The sequence below is a fragment of the Erinaceus europaeus genome, chromosome 5 (genome assembly GCF_950295315.1).
Source record: "Erinaceus europaeus chromosome 5, mEriEur2.1, whole genome shotgun sequence".
NCBI classification, from domain to species: Eukaryota; Metazoa; Chordata; class Mammalia; order Eulipotyphla; family Erinaceidae; genus Erinaceus; species Erinaceus europaeus.
The window spans coordinates 90001741-90026210 of record NC_080166.1 but is presented as its reverse complement, the minus strand read 5'-3'; the positions used below and the strand labels follow the sequence as shown (position 1 = coordinate 90026210).

General features: G+C 39.1%; 1 protein-coding gene across 8 annotated transcripts in view; it reads left to right on the top strand.

The window, feature by feature from the left end:
- Positions 1-24470, top strand: part of KLF12 (KLF transcription factor 12) — a 472528-nt gene that overhangs the window by 347565 nt on the left and 100493 nt on the right. For 7 of the 8 annotated variants that reach the window (XM_060191518.1, XM_060191516.1, XM_060191520.1 and 4 more), the window contains one exon: positions 23543-23605. The exons of the other annotated variant lie outside the window; for it this stretch is intronic. In XM_060191518.1, coding sequence (XP_060047501.1) covers positions 23543-23605 — 63 coding nt within the window. The remainder of the gene's footprint in view (positions 1-23542; positions 23606-24470) is intronic. 8 annotated transcript variants of the gene reach the window in all.

The window sequence follows — 24470 nt, the reverse complement described above, 5'->3', positions numbered from 1 at the left end:
AGAAAGAAAGAAAGAAAGAAAGAGAGAAATTAAGAAAATTTGTTCTGGGCAGTGACTCTGAGTCAGTCATACCACTTGTATTTATTTCATCGCCACAACTCTATATGGCAGGTAATAATATTTCTACTGCAGGGTCTGGGTGGTAGTGCAGTGGGTTTAGCTCATGTGGAGCAAAGCACAAGTACCAGCTTAAGGATTCTGGTTCGAGCCCCTGGCTCCCTACCTGCAGGGGAGTCGCTTCACAAACGATGAAGCAGGTCTGCAGGTACCTGTCTTTCTCTCCCCCTGTATGTCTCCCCCTCTTTTCTCCATTTATCTCTCTCCTATCTAACAATGACATCAATAACAACAACAATAATAACCACAATGATAAAAACAAGGGCAATGAAAGGGAAAATAATAAATTAGAAAAATTTACTTCAAGGACAAGGAACAAAAAGTTGAATGAATTTGGCTATAAGCTTGTATAAGCTTATTGTTTTTGAGCTGCTATCAGGGAGGTAAGAGAAAGTGTTTTTCAAACCTGGATACAGGTTCTTTTAAGTGCCACAAGAAAGAGTTCAGGAACAAGACAGCAGTAAGTAGCTGTAGTTCAGGTTTATTGCAAAGGAATATAAAAGGAAACACTCAGGTCAGTATGAACAAATGATCAACTATACCTGGTCAGTATGAACAAATGATCAACTATACCAATATGAACAAATGATCAACTATACCTAGTGATAAGGGCCTAACTTTTATGGGGTTTTCACTTGATTACTATTCATTAAGGGGCTGGGATAAGTGGGCATTTCCTAGAAAAGGCAGAAATTTCCAGCAATTTAAGGTCCTTCCCTCCAGAACTGGCATGGCGCCACATGAATTATGGCTTCCTCTCTTAACAGTGGAGAGTTTATTAGAATAAGTTTAATAGTGCTCAGAGTCATGCAGGGGTCATTATAGTTGTCATCTTGACAGTTTCATCTAGTTCTTGTTTTATACTTTAACTTTGAGGAAGGGGTCAATCTTATGTTTCTCCTTAGTTTCACTTAGTCCTAATTAGCAGAGTTAGGATCCAACCAAACTTCTCTGACTCTGATTTTTTTTTTACCCCATTACCCCAATACATTCTGGAAGAAAACAGTAATTCCTAGTCCCAAATGGTCAATATCTTTGCTGCATGACCCTGAGCAAGCCATGTTGTAATGTGCTATACTCAACCAGATTGAGAGAATGGGTAACATGAAATAAGTGATCTCGGTAGTACTATGGGCTCTGGATTTTGCCTGGCTGGTGGAAAAAAGAAAGATATTTATAGAGTTGATGCTCATTTCTGCCTGACTGTCATATCTGAAATACCTAACAAGTATCAGACTGTCTGAGAGTGCTTATTTACAAAGCACAAATACAGGAATATTACTGTACCTGCCTCTGATTTACATGGGAGCTGAGTGTGGTAGCATGTGATGATATCCCATGCTCTGAGTTCTTCCCCAGTGTGCAGTATTACACTTTCCAGAATTCAACTTTAAAACCTATGAAATGTTTGCAGAAAAAAAGGCATGCCAACTTGACCCTTAATAAGATGGAATTTAAGAAGCCATTGTGTGTTCTCAAGAGCATTTCTACTTTTTTATTCATCAGAAAATAGTCATTCCCAGTAGTTTTGAGCTTTATTAATGACTCAAGCTGTGACAAATAGAAGAAAGTGCAGTTTTAATAGTGTTCAGAAATAGCAACAAACTATTTTGGAATATACACAAAAGTGTGAAATTTTCTTCAGCTGAAACTCAGCAGTTGGCTGAGACTGTATGTATAGTCAACTGTTAAGGCATGAAAACCAGTCAGTTTTCACTAGAATGTAACTTTTATTCATATCAATTAGTAGAATGTGTAGGTGCAGTTTCACACTTTATAAGAAGATTAATTGCAGAGAATTTCCACTTGGCTGGCTGGTTACTTAATTTCATATATAAAGTTGAAATGCTCAAACAAAAATGTAAAAAGTTTCATAAGACGAGCAAACTCTTTAAAAAAATAAAACAAACTAGGGTGCCAGGTGATGGCACATCAGGTTAACCGCAGGTGGCACAAAGTGCAAGGACCAGCATCAGATCCCAGTTCAAGCCCCCAACTGCCCACCTGCAGGTGGTGAAGCAGGTCTGCAGGTGTCTCTCTCTCCCTATCTTCCCCATCTCTCTTGATTTCTCTCTGTCCTATCCAACAACAATAATACTAACAACAACAATAATAGTAACAGCAAGATAAACAAAAGGGAAAAAATGGCCTTCGGGAGCAGTGGATTTGTAGTGGAGCGGTGCCTAGCCCCAGCAATAAACCTGGAGGCAAAAACTAAAACTAAAGGTCACTAATTACTAACGCAAATGTATACTGGCTTAGAACTACTGCTGGGACTGGGTGGTTGCACAGCCGGTAGAGCTTGTATGTTACATTGTGTGAGGACCCTGTTCAAGTCCCTGGTCCCTATCTGTGTGTGAGAAACTTCATGAGCCGTGAAATAGTGCTTATGTGTCTCTCAATCTCCCTCTCTCCCTCTCCCCTCTCTCTCCCCTTCCTTTTCTCTTAACCCCGCAATTTCTCTATCCATAATAATAAACTAAAGACCTAATTAATACCAGAGATGCAAAGACAGAAGCCACATCTTAACAAATAAAAATTGAAAGAGATAAAAGAATCATGATCAGTTGTTGCCCATTCATTGCGGAGATTAAATTATTAGAGGAAGGAACAGAAGTTGTGGTCATTGTTCCCCTTAATATTTAATGGAAAACCTAACTGGTACACTTTTGAAGGCTGGGATAGGAGATAGAAAATAAACTTGTAATTTAAATTCAGCCTTTCCTTTCAGAAATGAAAATCTTGACAATAGTTCTTCAGATACCCCTGGAAGTAAATTCTGCAGTGTTAGGTGAATTTGTTACATTGAAGGTTGTTTGGAATTGAAGTCTCTATTTAGCAGTGAACATATGATAGCAGTATGAAGAATACATCTATTAGACCTGTGTGTAGCTCATAAAGCATAGCATAGTAAAGTTTATAAAGTTGTTAAGATTTTACAAAAGGAAATAGGATGATGTGATTTAAATTTAGTAGTGTGCAAATATATTTTCAGATTGTATACATCAAGGAACATTTATAACTAAGGTGTAAAAAAAAAAAGGCATAGTTTTGACTACTGAGATATCCTATTGTAGTTCAAATCAGCAAAAAAGAAATATTCTATTTTGGAAGCCCTTGAACTCATGTGTTGGTCATGCTGTTACCTTAAAAAGTCACAATTTAATCTACCTGTGAGATGCAGCTCCTGGTGTGAATGATTCAAACAGGAGAGCAGGCATGTGTTTAGCATAATGATACACATGTGAGTGGAAGAGAATTTTAAGCTATCTATCTGTTCTTCAGCACTGCCCCACATATAGAATACAGTAAGTCAGTCCAATTGACTGTCCTGCTTTGCCCCAGATTGATGTTTTTTGTAAACATAGTCACAATTAGGAGACGGCTTGACAAATTTAGTGCCCCTACATCAGTATAGTAAATGATTTTGATTCATGCCAGCCAGTCATCTCGTAAGCACTCAACTCCAAATTTGAAAAGTTGTAACTCAAAACTAAAAAACTAACCCCCCTCCCCTCACCGCTGCTAAGCCATGCTTTCTACTCAGCAGATAATTTGTGTGATTGGTTTAGTACTTAATTTCAAATTGCTGGTCTCTCTGGGATTCTTTAGAGAATGCACTGTGTCTCTAATGATTTGAGTTGATCTTGCTGTGTAACACAGAGGCACACTACTCTGGTTACTTTTTTATTGTTATTTTTTATTTAAGAAAGGATAAATTAACAAAACCATAGGGTAGGAGGGGTACAACTCCACACAATTCCAACCACCCAATCTCCATATCCCACCCCCTCCCCTGATAGCTTTCCCACTCTCTATCCCTCTGGGAGCATGGACCCAGAGTCATTGTGGGTTGTAGAAGGTGGAAGGTCTGGCTTCTGTAATTGCTTCCCCGCTGAACATGGGCGTTGACTGGTCGGTCCATACTCCCAGTCTGCCTCTCTCTTTCCCTTCTTCTTCTTCTAGCGTTTGCCCTTCTTCTGTAGCCAGTCAGCAGCGTCAGGTTGAGCCTGATGTAAAGTTTCGAGACCTCCTTTGAATCCGGAGAGGTGGCAATCGTTGACTATGTGGGTCATAGTCTGTCTGTAGCCGCAGGGGCAGTTCGGGTCGTCTCTGGCTCCCCAGCGATGGAACATAGTGGCGCACCGGCCATGGCCTATTCGATAGCGATTGAGGAGGGCCCAATCATAACGTGCTAGGTCAAAGCCGGGTTGACGCTTGCAGGGGTCTGTGATGAGGTGTTTGTTCTTTACCTCAGCTGACTGCCAACTCTGTTTCCAAGAGTCTGGAACAGAGAAGTTCAGTGTAGGCATAGGGGACCAGACTGGGTGACGAGACGTCAAGTGTTGGACAGGGTGGGCGAAGATATCCGCGTATATTGGCAGGTCCGGTCGAGCGTAGACGTGGGAAATGAACTTAGATGATGCCGCATCCCGACGAATATCTGGCGGGGCGATGTTGCTAAGAACTGGCAGCCATGCCAGTTCTTTCCCTAGTAGGGTGTGTCTCTGGGGAAGTGGAGCTCCAGGACACATTGGTGGGGTTCTGGTTACTTTTTATCCAAACTGAAAGTTTTATGTTTATCCATGATGAATTTCCCTGGTTATGTACAAATAGGGAGCTGGCAATTAATTTGTAGTCTTTTTTGTATTGAATCTGGACCATAATGCACGGAAACAGAATGATCCTACTAGTTGTAGCACTTAAGAGAAAAATGATGCACAGTTGTGAGACAGAACTGAGCAGACATCACCACTGCAACACAGACAATCTGTTAGCCAAAGACAAGATTGTCACAGTATCTATAACATATCTAGCACATGTTCTAGACATTGTTCTAAATCAGAGGTTGTAATTTCACAAGCTAGAAAGATGGGGAAATGGAGGGATAGAGAGTAGATATCTTGCCAATAGACCACAAAGTCAGTAGATGATAGAAGCTGGAAGTTGTTAGACTTAGGTATCTGGTTACAAATGATTCTTTGCACTGTCTAGTACACTTCATTATCTAACCCTTTCATGCAATTTCTGTGACATTTGAACTCTAGACTAGAAAATCCTTTGGTGTCAGGATTGTATTTTATGCATGTTTACATCACTAGAACCTTTTCACGAGACCTGGAAGAGAATGTATAGTAGAAAACTACTTCTGGGGGACGGGCAGTAGTGCAGCAGGTTAAGCGCACATGGCACAAAGCGCACGGACTGGCATAAGGATCCTGGTTCCAGCCTCTGGCTACCTACCTGCAATGGTGTAGCTTCACAAGCAGTGAAGCAGGTCTACAGGTGTCTTATCTTTCTCTCCCCCTCTGTCTTCTCCTCCTCTTTCAGTTTCTCTCTGTCCTATACAACAACAACAGCAATAACAACAAGGGCAACAAAAGTGGGGAAAAATGACCTCCGGGAGAAGGAGCAGTGGATTCATTGTGCAGGCACCGAGTCCCAGTGATAACCCTGGAGGCAAAAAAAAAAAAAAAAAAACTGCTTCAAATCATTATTATTTTTCTAATATTGAATTGTAGTTATCACTTGTACAGCCAGATGACTTCATAATATCCCTTTTCCAAGTCTCTGCACAGGTAAGCAAGACTAAAAACGTTAAAAATCATTCTACTATATGTTAGTGTACAGTTTTTAGGGATATACTTTGTGTGTTGCTCACTACAAGTATAGAATTTGCATTCTGTTTTTTAGGTCATTTTTTCTGGTTTCTGCAGATCTCATGGGTTCTGTGAAGACTATTTCTTTAAAGCACAGACAATGCTAAATAATGAGAATACATTTGTGGGTAATTTCCAGACCCAGCCTAGTTTGCATAACATCTGTATTTAATCAGGGACTACCAATTTAAGCAAACTGCTCAAATCATATTTTGTAAATTCAGTTTGCCTTGATTATTTAAAAGTCTTAAGATTTGGTAGAATTAAATATAGGTTAATCATAGTTTATGGCCATTCAGCCCTGTACAATCTCTAATACTCATGGCTGAGGAAAACTTGGTCTCAAGAATTTTTCAAAGATTATTTCACTTAGAGACATTTGTTGACAGAGTGCATGTATATGTGTGTGTGTATCTTCTATTTGTATACATCATGTGAGAAACATGAGTACAATATTATGAAAAGATGATATAAAATCATTTGAGTCATATATTGTGTGGTTGTCTTCTCTACTTTTCCAGTCCTCTGACACCAGTAAGATGTTTAGCAATTCAGTTGGATTATGGCACCAATTACTCAGAGTTAGTGCAAACTCCTCAGATCAAGGACTCAGTCCAGTAGGATTGCTCCAGTTTAGATGACAGCACATAAGGCATCTGTTGGGTACCCATACAAAGTGGGAATGACGACTCCTGGCTGCTGTATGGGTGACCAAGACCAACTTGTAAAGCTGTCAGCACAGAACACATTCACCATGAGCTCTCATTTCTCACAAGTACTTGGGAATGTTTAACTGTGGTGTGTAGGGGAATATCACAGTGCTTACTTTGCTTTCCTAGGATTTACCTCCTTTTCCCTTCTCATGCATTTTGCTTGTGTCTTTGCGCCTATCGTGAGTGATAGCTTCCATTTATTGATGAGAGGCATGTGCCAATCTACCCTACTGGAAATTCTATTCCAGTCATTTCTCTATCAGGGAAATCCTTCTCATTCAGATATGTTTCCACCATTCTCTTTTCTCCCCCACTTTTGAAGCATCTTCACCATTGATTATGACCATGTCTTGTGCAGCTTGACCAAAAAACTTCCTCTTGATGGTCATTCGCTGACCCATGTAATTGTTCTTTCTCAGGTAAATTTGATAGTGACTGTGTTTATTACATATGCCCTTCCTTAACTGTTAGTTTTCCTCTTTCCTCACTGAATTTTCCACCTAATTCCTTTAATCTTTTTTTTTTTTCTGTTATCCCTGGTCATAATATATGTTAGGGTCAGCATTTTAGTATTTCCTTCCTCTATGCAGTCAATAGATTTTACCAGTTCTTCTTGCCATTTATTTTTTTTCCATTTCCCCCAATCAGGACCTCTTGGATTTAGACTTTTATCCCTCTGCTTGTGAACTATTACTATGTCATCATAATGTTCTTGCTATTAGTCATTTTTGTTTGTAGTCATTTTGCATACCACCTGCAGGTGAATTCTTACTGTGATAACATTCCTTCTCTGAAATGAAATCATCCAGTGGTTTTTGCAGTTGTGGAAGGAGAACAATCCCTAGACATCTCTCCTCAGTGATCAAAGGTACTCCACGTTTTGGAGTGCTCCCACCTGCATGAACTTCTTTTGACAATGGTAGTTACAAGCTATATTCTTCTTCTCCACCTCATCATATCTGACCATAATTTTCTCCTCACCTGCACATCTGACTGCTTCTTTGTGCTTGCTCAGGAGCTCTGTCCTGTGAGACTGAGCCTGGAGTCATGCCATCAGCTTGAACAGATCTCACTGACCTGTTGAAGTAAATCAGCGTTTCTGTTATATTTGCTTACCTTTCTGTCTTGGGATGACTTTTCTGTTTGGAGGACTGATGTTGTTTTTTTAAACTACTTTTTGTTGAAGAAACATTGCATTACAGCATTCCAGGTGTGCATCATTATAAATTAAAATCTATATATAGTATAATATGTTCACCATTAAAATTACGATTCTAACCTTCACCATTATTTGACCCCTTTTACCCATTTTATTCTGATTCTCTGCCATTCCACCTGATAAGCACCAGTTGGTCTCTTTTTTTTTAAATTTCTTTATTGGGGGATTAATGTTTTACATTCAACAGTAAATACAATAGTTTGTACATGCATAGCATTTATCAGTTTTCCACATAACAATACAACCCCCACTAGGTCCTCTGTCATCCTTTTTGGACCTGTTTTCTCCCCCACCCCCACCCCAGAGTCCTTTACCTTGGTGCAATACACCACTCCAGTTCAAGTTCTACTTATGTTTTTCTCTTCTGCCTGTGAGTGAGATCATCCCATATTCATCCTTCTGTTTCTGACCTATTTCACTTAACATGATTTCTTCAAAGCTCCATCCAAGATGGGCTGAAAATTGTGAAGTCACCATTTTTAATAGCTGAATAGTATTCCATTGTATATATATATACAACTTGCTCAGCCACTCATCTGTTTTTGGACACCTGGGTTGACCAATTGGTCTTCTAATCTGATGTTTTAACTCTAAATTGCTATTATTTAACTTTACTGTGCTATGATGTATTTACCCAGTTGGACTATAGTCTTTTTGATGTTAGAGACCATAATTTAGGTTACTTTAATGTTGTCTGACATGAGTGGCATGTGTGTTGGAATTTGTAGTGTTCACCACATTGCAACCAACTCTTCCCTGTTTACCCTTTTCAATCACAGTAATGGGAAGGTGCTTCCTAAGCAACCAGAAGTATCACGGTCTATATCAATTCAGAAATAACAAAAACAGCTCAGCCAACTATGCTTTAATTTGACTGTTTTCACAATGTAGCGATTGCCAATACTGTTTCTGCAGGAAAAACTCTGTAGCCAGTGTTTTCGAAGCAGAAAAAAAAGAATAGTGATGATGTAGTACAGCAGAGGAGGGAATGATGAATCTGAATATGAACTAGTGTTCAGTAGTGAGCTGGGGGGATTGCATCCATTCCAGTTGGCAAACTGCCATATACTTTATAGACCCTGCCAGTCATCACAGGCACCTTTTGCACAGGAGACTGTCTGATGTGTTTGATAACTCTTGGTCTTAGATGATGGCATCTGAAATAAAGTGTTTGTGCATAAAATAGTAGCTTAGTTCCTGGCTCCTTTATCCGAAAGTCCTCCAAGATACTAGGCTATCAGTTTTGGCAATGCTGAGACTGACTCTGCAGCTGGCTATAGATCAGACTGCTGTGCTTCTCAGTGCTGAGATCAGTACGGAGTTCATTACGTAGACACCATACCTTTTGTTAATTTGAGTTCTACTTTAAATCAGGATAAATCAGGATCTGTATATGCAAACACACACATATGTACATTTACCAAACATTAAAGCTCGTGTCTTTTAAGCACATCCTTTAAAATAATTAAGGATGTTAGTTACATTTAATTACTAGATTGTGGGAGTTACTGTATTTTAAACTTTACTGTGAGACATTAGCTGTATTTCTCTTTACAGGTAGAGATTACCATCTCTGCAGTCTAGTTTATATCATTTTCATTATTCCTGTGAACAGAATTATGTCAAATTTTGCCCTACTCAAAGGAAAAATGGTACAGCTTTGTGAGCTTCAACACCTTGAGAGAATGCTAATGTATAATTGATCCAATTCAGGTGACAAAATGCCCACATTACATACTTTACCTCTATTTTTTTTTTAGCCTAAATAAGGCATTTCAAAATTAATGCAGCCAAGGGCAGTAAAAGCATTTGAAGTAATTCTTCAAGTACTTACTACTATTTCTTGACAGAGCATACCAAATAAAAGGCATTACCAGTGTGACTAATAGAATAACTACCAATCAGAGTGTCTGTCAATACATAAAATTCCTTCAACTCAATCCACACTTACTGTTACATCAAAGTATTTCAGTTTGCATACTAAAATACAGGAGACTTAATACACCGTGTACTGAACAGTGAAAAAATACTGCATCAGATGTACAGACATACAACATGAAGTAGAAAATTGAGCAATTGTAAGGGTATCTCAGGTCAGAGTAAGGATTCTAGATTTGCTTATCTACATAAGTGCCAGTTCCACAATATATGTTGTGGCTCTGTAGATACAATTAAAATTCTTCTTTAAAATCTCACCTTGCCATCATTTGATTAACCTTTAAAAGTATCATTACTCTTTTTCTTTTTATTTTACCCCTTTTCTACAGTTTCCCTAACTTAAAAAATATATATTGGTGGGAGTCAGGCGGTAGCGCAGCAGGTTAAGCGCACGTGGAGCAAAGCACAAGGGCCAGCATAAGGATCCCGGTTCGAGCCCCCAGCAGGGGAGTTGCTTCACAGGAGCTGAAGCAGGTCTGCAGATGGCTATCTTTCTCTCTCCCTCTCTGTCTTCCCTTCCTCTCTCCAGTTCTCTTTGTCCTACCCAACAATGATGACATTAGTAGTAACTACAACAATGAAACAACAAGGGCAACAAAAGGGAATAAGTAAATAAATATTTAAATATATATTTATTGGTGATTTACAAGGTTATAAGATTGCAGGGTCATAGTTCCAAACTGCAACCACCTCTCTCACTCATGCTTCACCATCGGCTGTTACTTATAAGTCTGTAAACAATGCATACAAAAATCCATGGTAGGGGTTTAGTAAAACTGACAAGTTTATTTATTTTAAATGAATGAGCAAGGGGAAATATATATATGCACACACTCAATTTTTAAATATATATGGAATGGATGTAATCAGTAATAGCTAATGTTGGAAAGAATGAAAAATGATGTCACTAAGCAAAACAGAGTAGTTCCTAGTGGATTTTCTTTTTCTTTTCTTTCTTTTTTGCCTTTTTTTTTTTTTTTTTTTGCCTCCGAGGTTATCTCTGGGGCTCGGTGCCAGCACTACAAATCCACTGCTCCTGGAGGCTGTTTTTCTCATTTTGTTGCTTTTGTTGTGGTTGTTATTGTTGTTGTTTTTATTTTTAGACAGGAGAGAGGAGGGGAAGACAGGAGGAAAAATAGACACCTGCAGTCCTGCTTCACTGCTTGCACAGTGGCCTTCCTGCAGGTGGAGAGCTGTGGGCTGGAATCAAGATCCTTACACTGGTCCTTGCGCTTTGCACCATGTGCGCTTAACCTGCTGTGCTACCACCCGGTCCCCAGATTTTATTTCTTATATCCTTAGCCCAGAAAAGGAGTAGCATTTTCATTTAAGAAAAAAAAAAGTTGTTTTTTTTTCTTTCTCCTTTTTTCTGCCAGCAGGGTTATTATTGGGGCTCCAGTGCCAGCACTACAAATCCACCAGTCCTGGCAGGCAGTTTCGTTCTTTTCTCCTTCCGTTCTTTTTTAATTGGATAGGAAAGAGCAAAATTGAGATGGGAGGGAAAGAAAGGGAGAGAAAAAGAGATACCTGGAGACATACTTCATTGCTCCTTGAAGCAGTCCCACTGCAGGTGGGGAGTGGGTCTTGAACCCAGACCCAGGAGTCAGGTGGTAGTGCAGCAGGTTAAGCGCACATGGCGCAAAGTGCAAGGACCTGCTTAAGGATCCCGGTTTGAGCCCCGGCTCCCCACCTGCAGGGGAATTGCTTCACAGGTGGTGAAGCAGGTCTGCAGGTGTCTGTCTTTCCCTCCCCTCTCTCTCTTCCCCTCCTCTCTCCATTTCTCTCTGTCCTATCCAACAACAACATGAATAAAAACTACAACATCAATAACAACTACAGCAATAAAACAACAAAAGGGAGAATTAAAAAAAAAAAATTGAACCCAAACCCTTGTGCATAGTAACTTTTATGCTTAACCTGGTATGCCGCAAAGCAACCGCCCCCCCCCATTTTTAATTTCTAAAGATTTGTATTATTTCTTTCATACCTATCAAGAGAGGGTTTCATATGAGAATGAGATGTTAGAGCACACTTTGGTACAGGAGATGCTGAGGATCAAATCAGGAGGCTAAGACATGTCAGTCCCGTGTTCTAATAGCTGAACGTTCTCCTGACTGCTGGATGACACTTTTAAAATGTTACATTTTATGGCATTTTAGGACTTAAAAGTTGAAAATTGCTATAAACTATTTATATATACAACCCACCCAGTTTCCCTATGCCACTCTCTTATCTCATAGTATAGTTTTTCCAATCAGTAAATATTATTGATTCAGCCTTAAGGAAGTAGGATTTATCATACAGTTATTTACTGAATGTCCACTTTGTGCCGGGTAATGGAGGTGTAAGCTTAATCAGAAAGCTGAAAATTCTCTTGTCCCCTTGGAGTGTATTTTCTTTTTTTAATTTTATTTATTTATTTACTTATTTATTATTATTATTATTTTTTATTTAAGAAAGGATTAATTAACAATACCATAGGATAGGAGGGGTACAACTCCACACAATTCCCACCACCCAATCTCCATATCCCACCCCCTCCCCTGATAGCTTTCCCATTCTCTAGCCCTCTGGGAGCATGGACCCAGGGTCGTTGAGGGTTGCAGAAGGTAGAAGGTCTGGCTTCTGTAATTGCTTCCCCGCTGAACATGGGCGTTGACTGGTCGATCCATACTCCCAGTCTGCCTCTCTCTTTCCCTAGTAGGGTGTGTCTCTGGGGAAGCTGAGCTCCAGGACACATTGGTGGGGTCTTCAATCCAGGGAAGCCTGGCCAGCATCCTGATGGCATCTGGAACCTGGTGGCTGAAAAGAGAGTTAACATACGAAGCCAAACAAATTGTTGAGCACTCATGGACCCAACACTTGGAATAGTGGAGAGGAAGTGTTAGGGAGGTACTCACTGCAAAGTCTAGTGTACTTCTGCGTTCAGGTATATATTTTGCAGTAGTTTATGGATACGTGTGAACATAAGCTCTCTCTCAGAAACTGGTGTATATCTAGGTTTTGGGACTTTGTTAAAAAGTGAACCACCTGAGATGAAATTAGAGTGTACTATAAAAGGAAAGGTCTCACCCGAGTAATGAAGCTGAAGGGTTGTCATTCCACACGTGAAGTCTCTGGACACCGTCTGAGGTGAAGCATGTTGAGGTGGCAATCGTTGCGTTGGTTAGGTTGTGATCGGCGGATGCAATATTATTTGGTATGGATTGGGAGAGGCATATGGATCAGTAGTTAATTAATATGAGAAGGGGAAAATCAATTGTATGTCTCAAAGTTTTTCAAAACACAAACTGAATCTTTTTAATATATATAGGCTGTGTGTTTGATATGCGGACTCTCTCAAAAGCCTAGACCAAGTAGATTAGAAGCATCCAATAGCACAGCTATATACAAGATACTGGATACTGTACAGCAAACCATAACAAAAGGACTTTTCAAAGTTAACCCAATTACCAAATAATGTGATGATAACATTAACTATCAATTGTCTTTTTGAACCCTAAGACAGTAGGAACCTCACATCTCCGCTATAGAGCCCCTACTTCCCCCAGTCCTGGAACCCTTGGATAGGGCCCACTTTCCCGTATGGAGTGTATTTTCTAACTATTGAGACAGCCAAAGTAAACTAAACATATCAACAAAGACAGTCCTCAGGTAATGGATGTTACATGCACCATTTTGTGAAAATTTACGGGTTGGAAATGACTAGTTAAAGTTAAATATCAGCTAACCAGTGACTAGTTCTCTTTTAAAAGTTTCTCATTCTAGTGGGGGTTGTATTGTTATGTGGAAAACTGGGAAATGTTATGCATGTACATACTATTATATTTACTGTCAACTGTAAAACAATTCCCTCAATAAAAAATAAATCAAAAAAATTTCATTCTAGTAATGCACAGCAGAAATAGTTGTTGATCCCCTCAGAAAGCCGTTTTAAACACAATGTACACAGATAAAGTAAGTGGTAAAAAAAGAAAACACATTAATTTTACATTATGTTTAAATTGAACCCATACTCTTTTAAAAATAACATCAATGCCAAAATGCCAATATCTTATTTATTTATTTATTTAAAAATGGAGACATTAACAAAACCATAGGATAAGAGAGGTACAACTCCACACAATTCCCCCCTCCAGATCTCCATATCTCATCCCCTCCCCTGATAGCTTTCCTATACTTTATCCCCCTGGGAATATGGACCCAAGGTCATTATGGGATGCAGAAGGTGGAAGGTCTGGCATCTGTCATTGCTTCCTTGCTGAACATGGACTGGTTGATCCATACTCTCAGCCTGCCTCTCTCTTTCCCTAGTAGGGTGGGGTTCTGGGGAAACAGAGCTCCAGGACACATTGGTCTGTCCAGGGGAGTCTGGTCAGCATCATGCTGGCATCTGGAACTTGGTGGCTGAAAAGAGAGTTAACATACAAAGCCAAACAAATTGTTGAACAAACATGGACCTAAAGGCTGGAATAGTGCAGATGAAGTGTTGGGGGGTACTCACTACAGATTATTGTATACTTCTGCTTTCAGGTATATATTTTGCCCTAGTTTATGGATATGTGTGAACATTTGCTCTATCTCACGGGACCTGGTCTATATCTAGGTTTTGGGACTTTGTTAGGAATTGAACCACCTGGAATGGAATTAGAGAATACTATGAAAGGAAAGGTCTCACCTGAGTAATGAAACTGTCATTCTAGACCTGAAGTCTCTGGACACAGTCAAAGTAAAGCATGCTGATGTGGTACTCATTGCAGTGGTTAGGTTGCGATCGGTGGATGCAATATTGTATAGCCAATGTCTTTTTATGAGAAGTAAAGAGACCTAAATCAGAGGGGGAAATAGGGCTTACAAAAATATAGGGGCTGGGGGGCATAAGTTGTTCCCCTGGGACAGCTTGTCTGGTTGATCATGTCTATGGCCCATGTTTAAGACCAGTTCTTACTATGCTGGGGGAAGATTCAGTGCTGTTGTTTCTTTCCTTTTCTTCTTACCCTGTGTTCCAAATGATTATCTAGTCACTCAGTTGATCAAAAGGCCCTCCTTGTAAAAGGCACTGGAGTCATGCTTGTTCTTTTTTATCAAAGAGAGGGAGAGAGAGAGAGGAGGGGGGAAGCATTTAAAGTAGCTTGAATAATGAAGATCTATTGGGTTGTAGGAATAGTCATGACCTATTTTTTTCTATACAAAAATGTGTCATGACTCTTCCAACAAACCAATATAGTACAACCATATTTAAGAAGCACTGTGTCTCGAGTGGATTTAATTTTATCTTTCATGTGATTCTACATGGGAAAATTCAGATATGTAAGAATATCTGCGGGGTTATTTTTGATAGATGAATTGTTTTTCCTTTAAATATTGTAAGTTAGATTGTTCAGCCTGTATTATGTTGAATATTTGAAGCAATTTATGATTGAAAATAATGAGCTAAAATTTTAAAGTAAACTAAGAGAAAATATTTGTACATGACAGTTTATCATAAGTCTGAGATAAAATCTCAAATTTCTCAGCATGAGTAATTTCCCACCATAAATGTTTTATTGGTGTGTAAAATAATACTTTATTTTGATTTTTCTCAGTATTAACCAGCTTTGCTAACATATGGGGCATGATAGCATGAAAGGGCTGAAATATTATTCAAAAGTTATTATTGGATAGATGATACTGTTATTTTTGAGGAGAAGATTTGAAAATGCTTTTTTTACAAAAGGAAAAGGGGGGTTGGGTTTGGAGACCCTGAGTCTTATTATTCAGTGAAAATACAGCGGTGATGCTAAGATAAAAATTTGGGATTTATTTTATGGTCATATGGCTTTTACATGAGACAGTATCGTCAAAGATGTTAAGAGTCTCTTTTGATGAAGAGAAGAGTAAGGTTATGGAATGTGATTTCCAGGTGACATTAACACTTGGACTTCAACAGAAGAGAAGGAAGAGGCTCAAACAAAGGAAAAAAAGAAGAAAAAAGGCAGAAGAATGTCACTGATTAGAGGGCTGGGTGGTGGTGCACTGGGTTGAGTGCACAAGGACCCCCAGTGCCCACATGCAGGGGGAAAGCTTTGCATGTGGTGAAGCAGTGATTGAGGTGTCACTCTGTCTCTCTCCCCCTCTACCATCCCCTTCTGTCTTGATTTCTGGCTGTCTCTATCCAATAAATAAATAAATAAAGATAATACAAAAAAAAAGTCACTGATAGATCATAAAACATTCCAAAAATGAATCAGTAATCAGTGCTTCTGAGAATTTGAGAAGATATAAAATGAAAATGAACCAGTCTGTTTGAAGGTATGGAGACCACTGACCATCATAAAGTGGATGATTTCATCTCAGGAGTGTATTCTGAATTGGATTGGCTTCTGAAAAAAATGTGAAGTGCCAGGGCTGGGTGGTGGCACACCCGGTTGAGTGCACGTTACAGTGCACAAGGACCCAAGTTCAAGCCCCCAGCCCCCACCTGCAGGGGGAAAGCTTTACGAGTGGTGAAGCAGTGTTGCAATGTCTCTCTGTCTCTCTCCCTGTCTAGCTCCCCCTTACTCTCAATTTCTGATTGTCTCTATCCAATAAATAAATAGAGATCATAAAAACAATTTTTAAAAAAAGAGCTGGCTATGGCTAAGATGAATTTCTTATTAAAAAAATGGTAAGTGCTGTAGCTGGAGTTAACTTTACCATTAGGAACTTACCTGTTATACATTTAATATCTATACTGGTGACAGGAATTCTTATAAATAGCTAAAGAGACAACAGGATTGATCCCTGTGACTACATATCTTGTGCATTACCAAAATACCGGCTATTTATTCTAGTGCCAAGTTTAGGCAAATATTTGCACTTTGTAACTATTTATACTATAGTGTTCAATTGGGCTTACATAAATGCTAAATCTCCCATGAAAACCCCTGGTGCTAATTCACTTTATTGTATCCTCTGGGTTTAGTGTAGAGGGAATACGAGTACCCCTGTGTTGGATGGTAATCCAGAGTAGGGCGGGTCAGATATGCCTGCATTCAGGTACTTACTTTTTTTTCCTAATATTTATTTATTTATTTATTTATTTATTATTGGATAGAGAAAGAAATTGAGTGGGCAAGGCGTGATAGAGAGGAAGAGATAGAGAGACACCTGTAGCGCTGTTTCACCACCTGTGAAGCTTTCCCCCTGCAAGTGGGACCAGGGGGCTTGAACCTGGGTCCTTGCACACTGTAATGAGAGCACTTAACCAGGTGTGCCACTGCCTGGCCCCAAAGTACTTTCTTTTCTGTTCACTAGCTATGGGATCCTGGGAAGTTATTTAACTATTCTGAACATATTTTCTCAAAGATAAAATGGGAGTAAGAAAGGCATGAAGAGATCCAGAGATGACTCACCTGGGAGAGTGATGGTTAGTCAAATGTTCAGTCCAGGTTCAAACCCAGCACTCATGCCATTAGAGGAAGCTTTGGTTCTGTAGTATCTCTCCCTCTTTCTAGCTGCAACAAAATAAGTTGGAATGATGAAACCCAGTGACAACAACAAAAATGACAGGAACCAAAAGTAATATATAGACTATATTATACATAATATACGTAATATAAATCATGATATACGATTTAGCATAAGGTGTAGAATATGGTAAGACCTTAGTGAGTGGGTGTAATTTTGTATTGCTATGATTACTAACTTTGTCTTGAATGAGACAAACCTGAAATACTAAGGAATTTAGTAAACAGAACACAGATATTCAAATAAATAGAAAAACGAGATGCCAGAGAGCAAGTCAGATGTTGCATATTAATCACACTATTTGGCTCATGTTACTTTATATGTATTCACTTGTCTTTGTTATTTCCTTGCCTTAAGGGAAGTCATGTAAGCATAGCAGTTAAGATTTCTGAAGAATGTTTATTATCCCAAATCCATAGAATTAGCTAGATATTCTTTTTAATGGAGTCAACACTACTGACCTGGATTAGCTGCTTCCTGGGTACCAAGCACAATTCTAAAGACTCTACAGCTATACATTCACTTAAGTCTCACAGCCCTAAGAGTGGTCCACCATTGTTGCCTCCAGTTGTACAGATGAGGAAACGAAAGTATGGAGTGAAGTAACTTGCCCTAAACTGACTTTCTTGGTAAATGATGGAACTAGAATTGTAGCCCACGCAGGCTTGTTAACACAGCTTATATGCTTTACTACTTCATAGTAACTCCATTTGGAGCAGGAAGATTGATTGAAGTTTCTCTAGCTTTTCTTGACTGAGGATAATAAACAAACAAACAAACAAACAAACAAACAAATGCAGTGCCCTTCCCAGCCCTTCGTCTACAGTAATCAATAATTGCGTTGACTCTCGGGATTCACATCACACACTTCACCTTCAGCCAGTCATGAAAAAGGCAAGAAATGTGAGCATTTCCCCTGACTAAGTATCAATATTGGTCATTAAAATATAAACGTTCAGGATCAGCTTCTTTGGTGCTTACACCCAAAGAATGAAGAGTTATTTTTATATTAAGATATTTAAATACTTTTCCCATGCTCAGGAGAAAGCTAAATGAACCTTGCACTGAGTAAAAGTATAAATATGCTGTCTGCCTCAGATGAGTCAGTGTATATAAATAGAACAGTTGGTATATAGTCTGAATGACATAACTTCTCTTTTTTCTGCATAATGTGAATTAACAAATATGAACATTTCCATCTGATATAATCTGTCAGTCTCCGAAAAGCACATTGTAAGATTTAATACTTGTTACACAACAGCTAGGGCTACCCTTTTCTTCAACATGATGATAGTTTTTCTCTTGTCCAGTGGTTAGTACTAAGGCCTAAAACCCTTAGTTACAGAACAAAGTGGCTTAGCAGTAATGGAGCCTGTGTGAGGCTAAGAGAAAAATAATGAACATTCCTTGAAAGCTTCCTGTCTAGATGCAGGTGCAGGAATCAGGAGGTCATGAATAATGCATGACATGCAGATTAGGTGCTGGTTTCTCCTACTGGGGTTTTTGACTTTGCTACCTGCCTAGCTGTTATATGTGGAAAGAAGGTAGGCAATGGCAACAGAAAAAGAAAAAGAAAAAAAAATCACCGTTTAAAAACTGAACTCACAAAAAGAATACTGCATATCCTTTTGAGGAAATAAAGTTTGGAGAGTTGTTGAAATGCAAACACGTGGAGTCTCCCATATAGGGTGAAGTAAGCTCGAAGTTATCAATGTATTCATTTTGGGAAAGGAAATCAAGGCCTGCTGTTCAGTAGTTTCAGAAATGTTATAAATTGTTGTTCATATGCGCACAAGCAGGAATTCTTTGAAGACTGTTAAGCCCTTATAGAAATTGTCTGCTTAAATGATTCAATCTAAGGATTGGCAGAATATTGTTAGTATAAACTAAACAGACACATTTTCCTCTCCGGGTATATGCAGTGAGAAGCATCAGTGAAATACTACTTCTATCATGAAACTTCACTGAGAGAATTATCATGTTGACCAAAAGTACTAGGATTATGGGAGCTGTGAGAGACTTTTAAAGAATATAGAGTGAATTAAAGAACTGGAGTATTTGTAACTATTGTTTCTTAAAAGTGACACAGTGGTGTAGTAGGGAAGGATTTGAAATTTTTCTGTTAAACTGGAAAGGCAGCATAATGGTTATGCAAAATACTTTCATGGCTGAGGCTCTGAGGTCCAGGTTCAATCCCCAGCACTACCATAAATCAGAATTTTTGAGCAGTGCACTTGCTTGCTCTCTCTTCCACTCTCTCTTTCATTAAAAAAAAACAAAAACAAAATTTTAAACAAAGAATGCTTTACTTAAAAAAAGAAAAATTCCCCTTAGGTCCAGAAATTTTAATAGGAGAGATGCCTTTCTGACCCAGAATTCCATTTTGATGATTATATTCCAAGCAGATGATAGATGGAAAAAAGTAAAAAAAAAAAAAAAAAAGCAAAATAATTGATACTACCTTTTAAATAATTATCGAGCATTTTCATCGTGTGTTTTTTTTCTCTCCAATTTCGGGGTGCTGGAATATGAGCTGGCTTTCATTTCTTGCTGAGTCTGCCATTTCCTCTAGGCCTCCACTGGCCTGCTGCCAAGACCAACAGGTGATCCTTGTAGCTGCAAAACAGCAGGAAGTGGGCCTTGCTTGAATGAGACAGTTCACCGGAGGGGCTGTCTGGCCTCTCTCCATCTTTCTGCATAATTAACACTCCCCCTCCCCCATGCCTAGCAGAAAATCTGTGCTGAGCAGCTCAGCTGCAGCAGCCAGTGAAACCCGGGGAGGAGAAGAATGTTAATAAGAGCTGTTAGAAGAAATAAGCCTTCCAGCGCAAAGTGCAGTCTAGAGTCACAGAAAGACTGCGCTTGGCCCTTCCCAGGAGCTAGAACCAATTCTCTTTTTTAGAAATATTTGCATTTGCTAGACAACTATGGAGAACTAGGGTTCTAAGATCCTTGGAGTTGATGGATCTAGCTGGGACTCTTAATAATGAGTTTTTAACTCCTGTTTTCTGTCTTGTAAGATTCATGTCAGATGCATAAGGAATGAAGTCAGTACAAATTGAAAGGCTGCCTAGATCTTCTAAATCCTAATAAAGCTAGAAAAAAGGAAGTTGGCCTCGAGGAGTTAGAAAATAGGGCAAAGAGAAGGAGGCGATGTAACAGTTAGCTCATGTTGCAAGGCATCTGCAGTAGCTGGAAAACTAATCTGTTGGCTTGTGAGAAAAATCTGGACTTATTTTAATTTTATTTTTATGGATTTATTTTGCCTCCGGGGGTTATCACTGGGGCTCGGTGCCTGCGCTAGGAATCCACTGCTCCTGGAAGCTATGTTTCCCATTTTGTTACCCTTGTTATTGTCATTATTATTGTTGTCATTGCTGTTATTGTTGTTGGATAGGACAGAGAGAAATCGAGAGAGGAGGGGAGACAGAAAGAGAGAGAGAAAGAAAGACACCTGCAGACCTCCTTCAATGCCTGTGAAGTGACTCCCCTGCAGGTGGGGAGCCAGGGGCTGGAACCAGGATCCTTATGCTGGTCCTTGTGCTTTGAGCATGCGCTACCACCCAACCCCCCACCCCCAGACTTATTTTTACATAGAGATACATAGGTAAATACTCCATGAGTTTTCCAATAGTCCAATATTTGCAGTGGTTGATGTCCATGTTTAGCAAAAAAGCAATTACAGAAGCCAGACCTTCTACCTTCAGTACCCCATAAAGAGTTTTGGTCCATACTCTCAGAGGAATAAAGACTAGGTGAGTTTCCAATGTAGGCGATGGGATATGGAATTCGATGGTGGAAATTGTATGGAATTGTACCCCTGTTATCTTATAATCTTCTTAATCATTATTAAGTCACTAGATATATGTGTGTATATATATATATATTCATTCTGTGTGTGTGTGTGTGTGTGTGTGTGTGTGTGTTCTTCTCTACTGTTTGCCTTCTATTTTGAATTGACTTTGTGTTGCTCATAATCCAACAGAAGAGCATCACATCCAGAAAGAATTACACAGCCTTCCAGAAGCATCTGTTTAAATTTCTAACTCCTTCATTTGTACAGATCCTGCTCTGGGACATTTGAACCTGGTTATTACATTGAAAGTAGAAATCTTTCCTTTGGCTTCTCAGATTCAGTGTAACAGTACCTCAAGACTCACAAAAGACAGGATTGCAAGTAGAAAAGGAAAAAATAAAGGTTTATTTATGCATACAGCACACACAAATGCATTAGTCCTTAAAGATAAGTAACTCAAGGGGGTGATTGGTGAATGTGGGACTTATATAACATTTTAACAAAAGTAAAAGTTTGAAGAAATGAATAATAAAAGGGGGCTAGGTTCTCAGAAAGGCTACATTGCAGGAAAGTTACTAGGAGGTGTACGCAGGTGTATGGAAACTATGGTAAATAAGACTTGTATGGTGCAAGGGACATAGCATAATGGTTATGCAAAGATACTCTCATGCCTGAGGCTCTGAAGTCCCAGCTTCAGTTCCACACACCACCATAAGCCAGAACTGAGCAGTGCTCCAGTATTAAAAAAAAAAAAAAAAAAAAAAAAGGACTTGTTTACCAGATTCATACTATCTCTGGTGTTGTATGTTCTATTCCTGGATATGACAGGGTGACACTTGTACAAATTAAAATTTCTTTTGCAAAAAGAGAAATCTATGCCGCGCTTTGAGACGGGGTGGGGGGCTGGGGTAGGAGATAGATAGATAGATAGATAGATAGATAGATAGATACTTTATATGTAGCTTTTCTCAGTTGCCCTTAGCTCAGATTCATCTTTATGGCAGAGTAGCATATGGGGGGGTGGGGAGGGTGACATACTCTGAGTCTTCACTATTTTGCCTTCTAAGGATTTAAATCTAGAAGTTGACTAAGGGGTGTGCACTTAGACTTTCTCTTTGTGTCCCCTATAAGAACAGGTAGCAGAAATGACTTGTTGAGAACAGACACTATACCTTATAATACTTTTTTTTTTTTTTTACAATTTACTTATTGGATAGAGACAGAAATTGAGAGGGAAAGGAGAGATAGAGAGGAAGAGAGAGACACTGCAGTACAACCTCACCATGTACAAAGCGTTCTCCCTACAAGTGGGAACTGGGAGCTTGAAGCCTTGTCCTTGTGTGCTGTAATGTGTGCTGGTGTGCTGCTGCTCAGGCTAGCTTACAATACTGTTACCCACTCCTAATTCCAACAGAAATTAGATCAGCAATTTTTGTTGTTGTTGGACTGGATAAATTGATTTGTTACGGCATTCAGTGTCTGTATTTCTCTTCACTCAACTCAGACGGCCAGTTAACTGAGAGTATTGGTATGAGAAAAGCCATCTTATTCAAGTTCTAGCAACCTGAGAAGATGGGAAACTCATGTCTGGAAAAAAAAAATCGATGTTATTCTCAGCTTGGAGTTTTGGGCTTATAAAGTATCACAGAGACCAGGCAGTGGTGTACCTGGTTAGGTGTATACATTATAGTGCACAAGAATGCAGGTTCAAACCCCTGGTCCCCAGCTGCAGGGGGAAAGCTTCACAAGTAGTGAAGCAATGCTGTAGGTCTGTGTCTCTGTCTCTGTCTCTCTCCCTCTCTTCCCTTGCCCTCTCTCTTGTCCCCCTCCCCTCTCAATTTCTCTCTGTCTCTATCCAATAGTAAGTAAAAATATTTTTAAAAGAAATAGTAATCACAATTTAAAAAGTATATATAAATTGTCACATGTCTATCCAACTTGAAGGTATCTTAACCATAAAAAGATGAATCTGCAGAGTATAGCGGTCTTTTCCTGAATAAAATTTAGAAAAGGCTAGTAGGATACCACAGTAAGTCTACATGTGTTTGCTTTGTCCTGGTTATGACACAGATGCCAGCTCAGTTCCTACCACACTGTAGGAAGCTTCCATGCTGTGGTGCCTTTCTCTCTGTCTGTCTATCTCTGTTTCTGTCTTCTTATCTGCAATTGCTAGGCTGGAGTGTCTAAAATTCAATGATTACTTAAAAATGAAAAACTTTAAGATGATATTATTAAGCAATACTATCTACTAGATATCTCTTCAACTAGTTTAACACTTCTTAGTGTCAGGAAGCAAGACATAAGGGGCAGAGGAAGGTGAAAGAATGTATGAAATATTTATGTGGAGATAAGATGGAATCCTTGCTAACTAACAAATTGAAATTTATGGGTCTGCTTTTAGGAGTATTCATAGTGAACACTGACAAACTCCTCTTATGTTCAGAGTGGTAAGGAAGGAAAGAATACTGTTAAGTTCACAAGTATGTAAACCTAACTGTACTCATTTACTAATTCAGATTCTGCCAAGTTTATATTAAGCATGTCTGACTGGGATCGTTTGCAGTTGGGACTGTGCTTTTCCAATGACTGGATAATTCTCATCTGCCTACAGGGTACATCCATCCCCAGTATCAAGGGTCCGGGGAAATCGAATGAATAATCAGAAGTTTGCTTGGTGAGTACACAATATAAGTTATCAGGATTTGTAAGTCTTTTGGGATATTCTAATAGGTCTATGTTAAAACAAAAGAGAATTATCTCTGCTGCTGCATATATTTCTACTAAACTTTATCACCTTCTTTTCTTTGATGGTCTAAAATGACATGATAGTTTCTTGCCAACCAAAACTCTCTACTGACCAAAAATTGAGTGCAACAATTTCTAATAACAAATATGGTATATTGTCCAAGGTTATTTTGACTGCTACACTTTAAAGCATTGTTTCTCTTGTGTCACACAGACTGTAAGCTTTTTAGTGAGATTTAGGCAACTGTTTGAGATGTTTCCCAGGTACCAACTTCTACTGCTCATGAAGCTTTTCATAGTTATTTGATCTATTACTAATTTTGGTGGTAATTACTTAAATGATTTTTTTTCTTCCCTTGCTTTTAAATACCGTGTTTCTTTGTTTTCTTTTGTATTTTTAACCTAAGGGCTATAAAGAACTCTGACAAATTCTTAAACAGAAAGAATGCATGGAATTAACTGGAAAAGACCTAAAACGTTATTCCACCCACCCACAAAATATTGATAACTGATTCTTTAGAGGGGCAATTTAAAGTACTTCATAAGTGTTTCAAGTGAAACAAGAATTAATGTAGGTTAGAGGCTGGGCGGTGGTGGTCCTAGTTAAATGCACATAGTACTAAGCACAAAGACAAGGGTCGCACAAGGGTCCAGGTTAGAGCCCTTGGCTCCCTAGCTGCAGGGGGTGACACTTCACAAGCAGTGAAGCAGGTCTGCAGGTATCTTTTTCTCTCCCTCTCTATTCCTCTCCTCTCTCAAATTCTCTATGTCCCATCCAATAATTTGTAAAAATA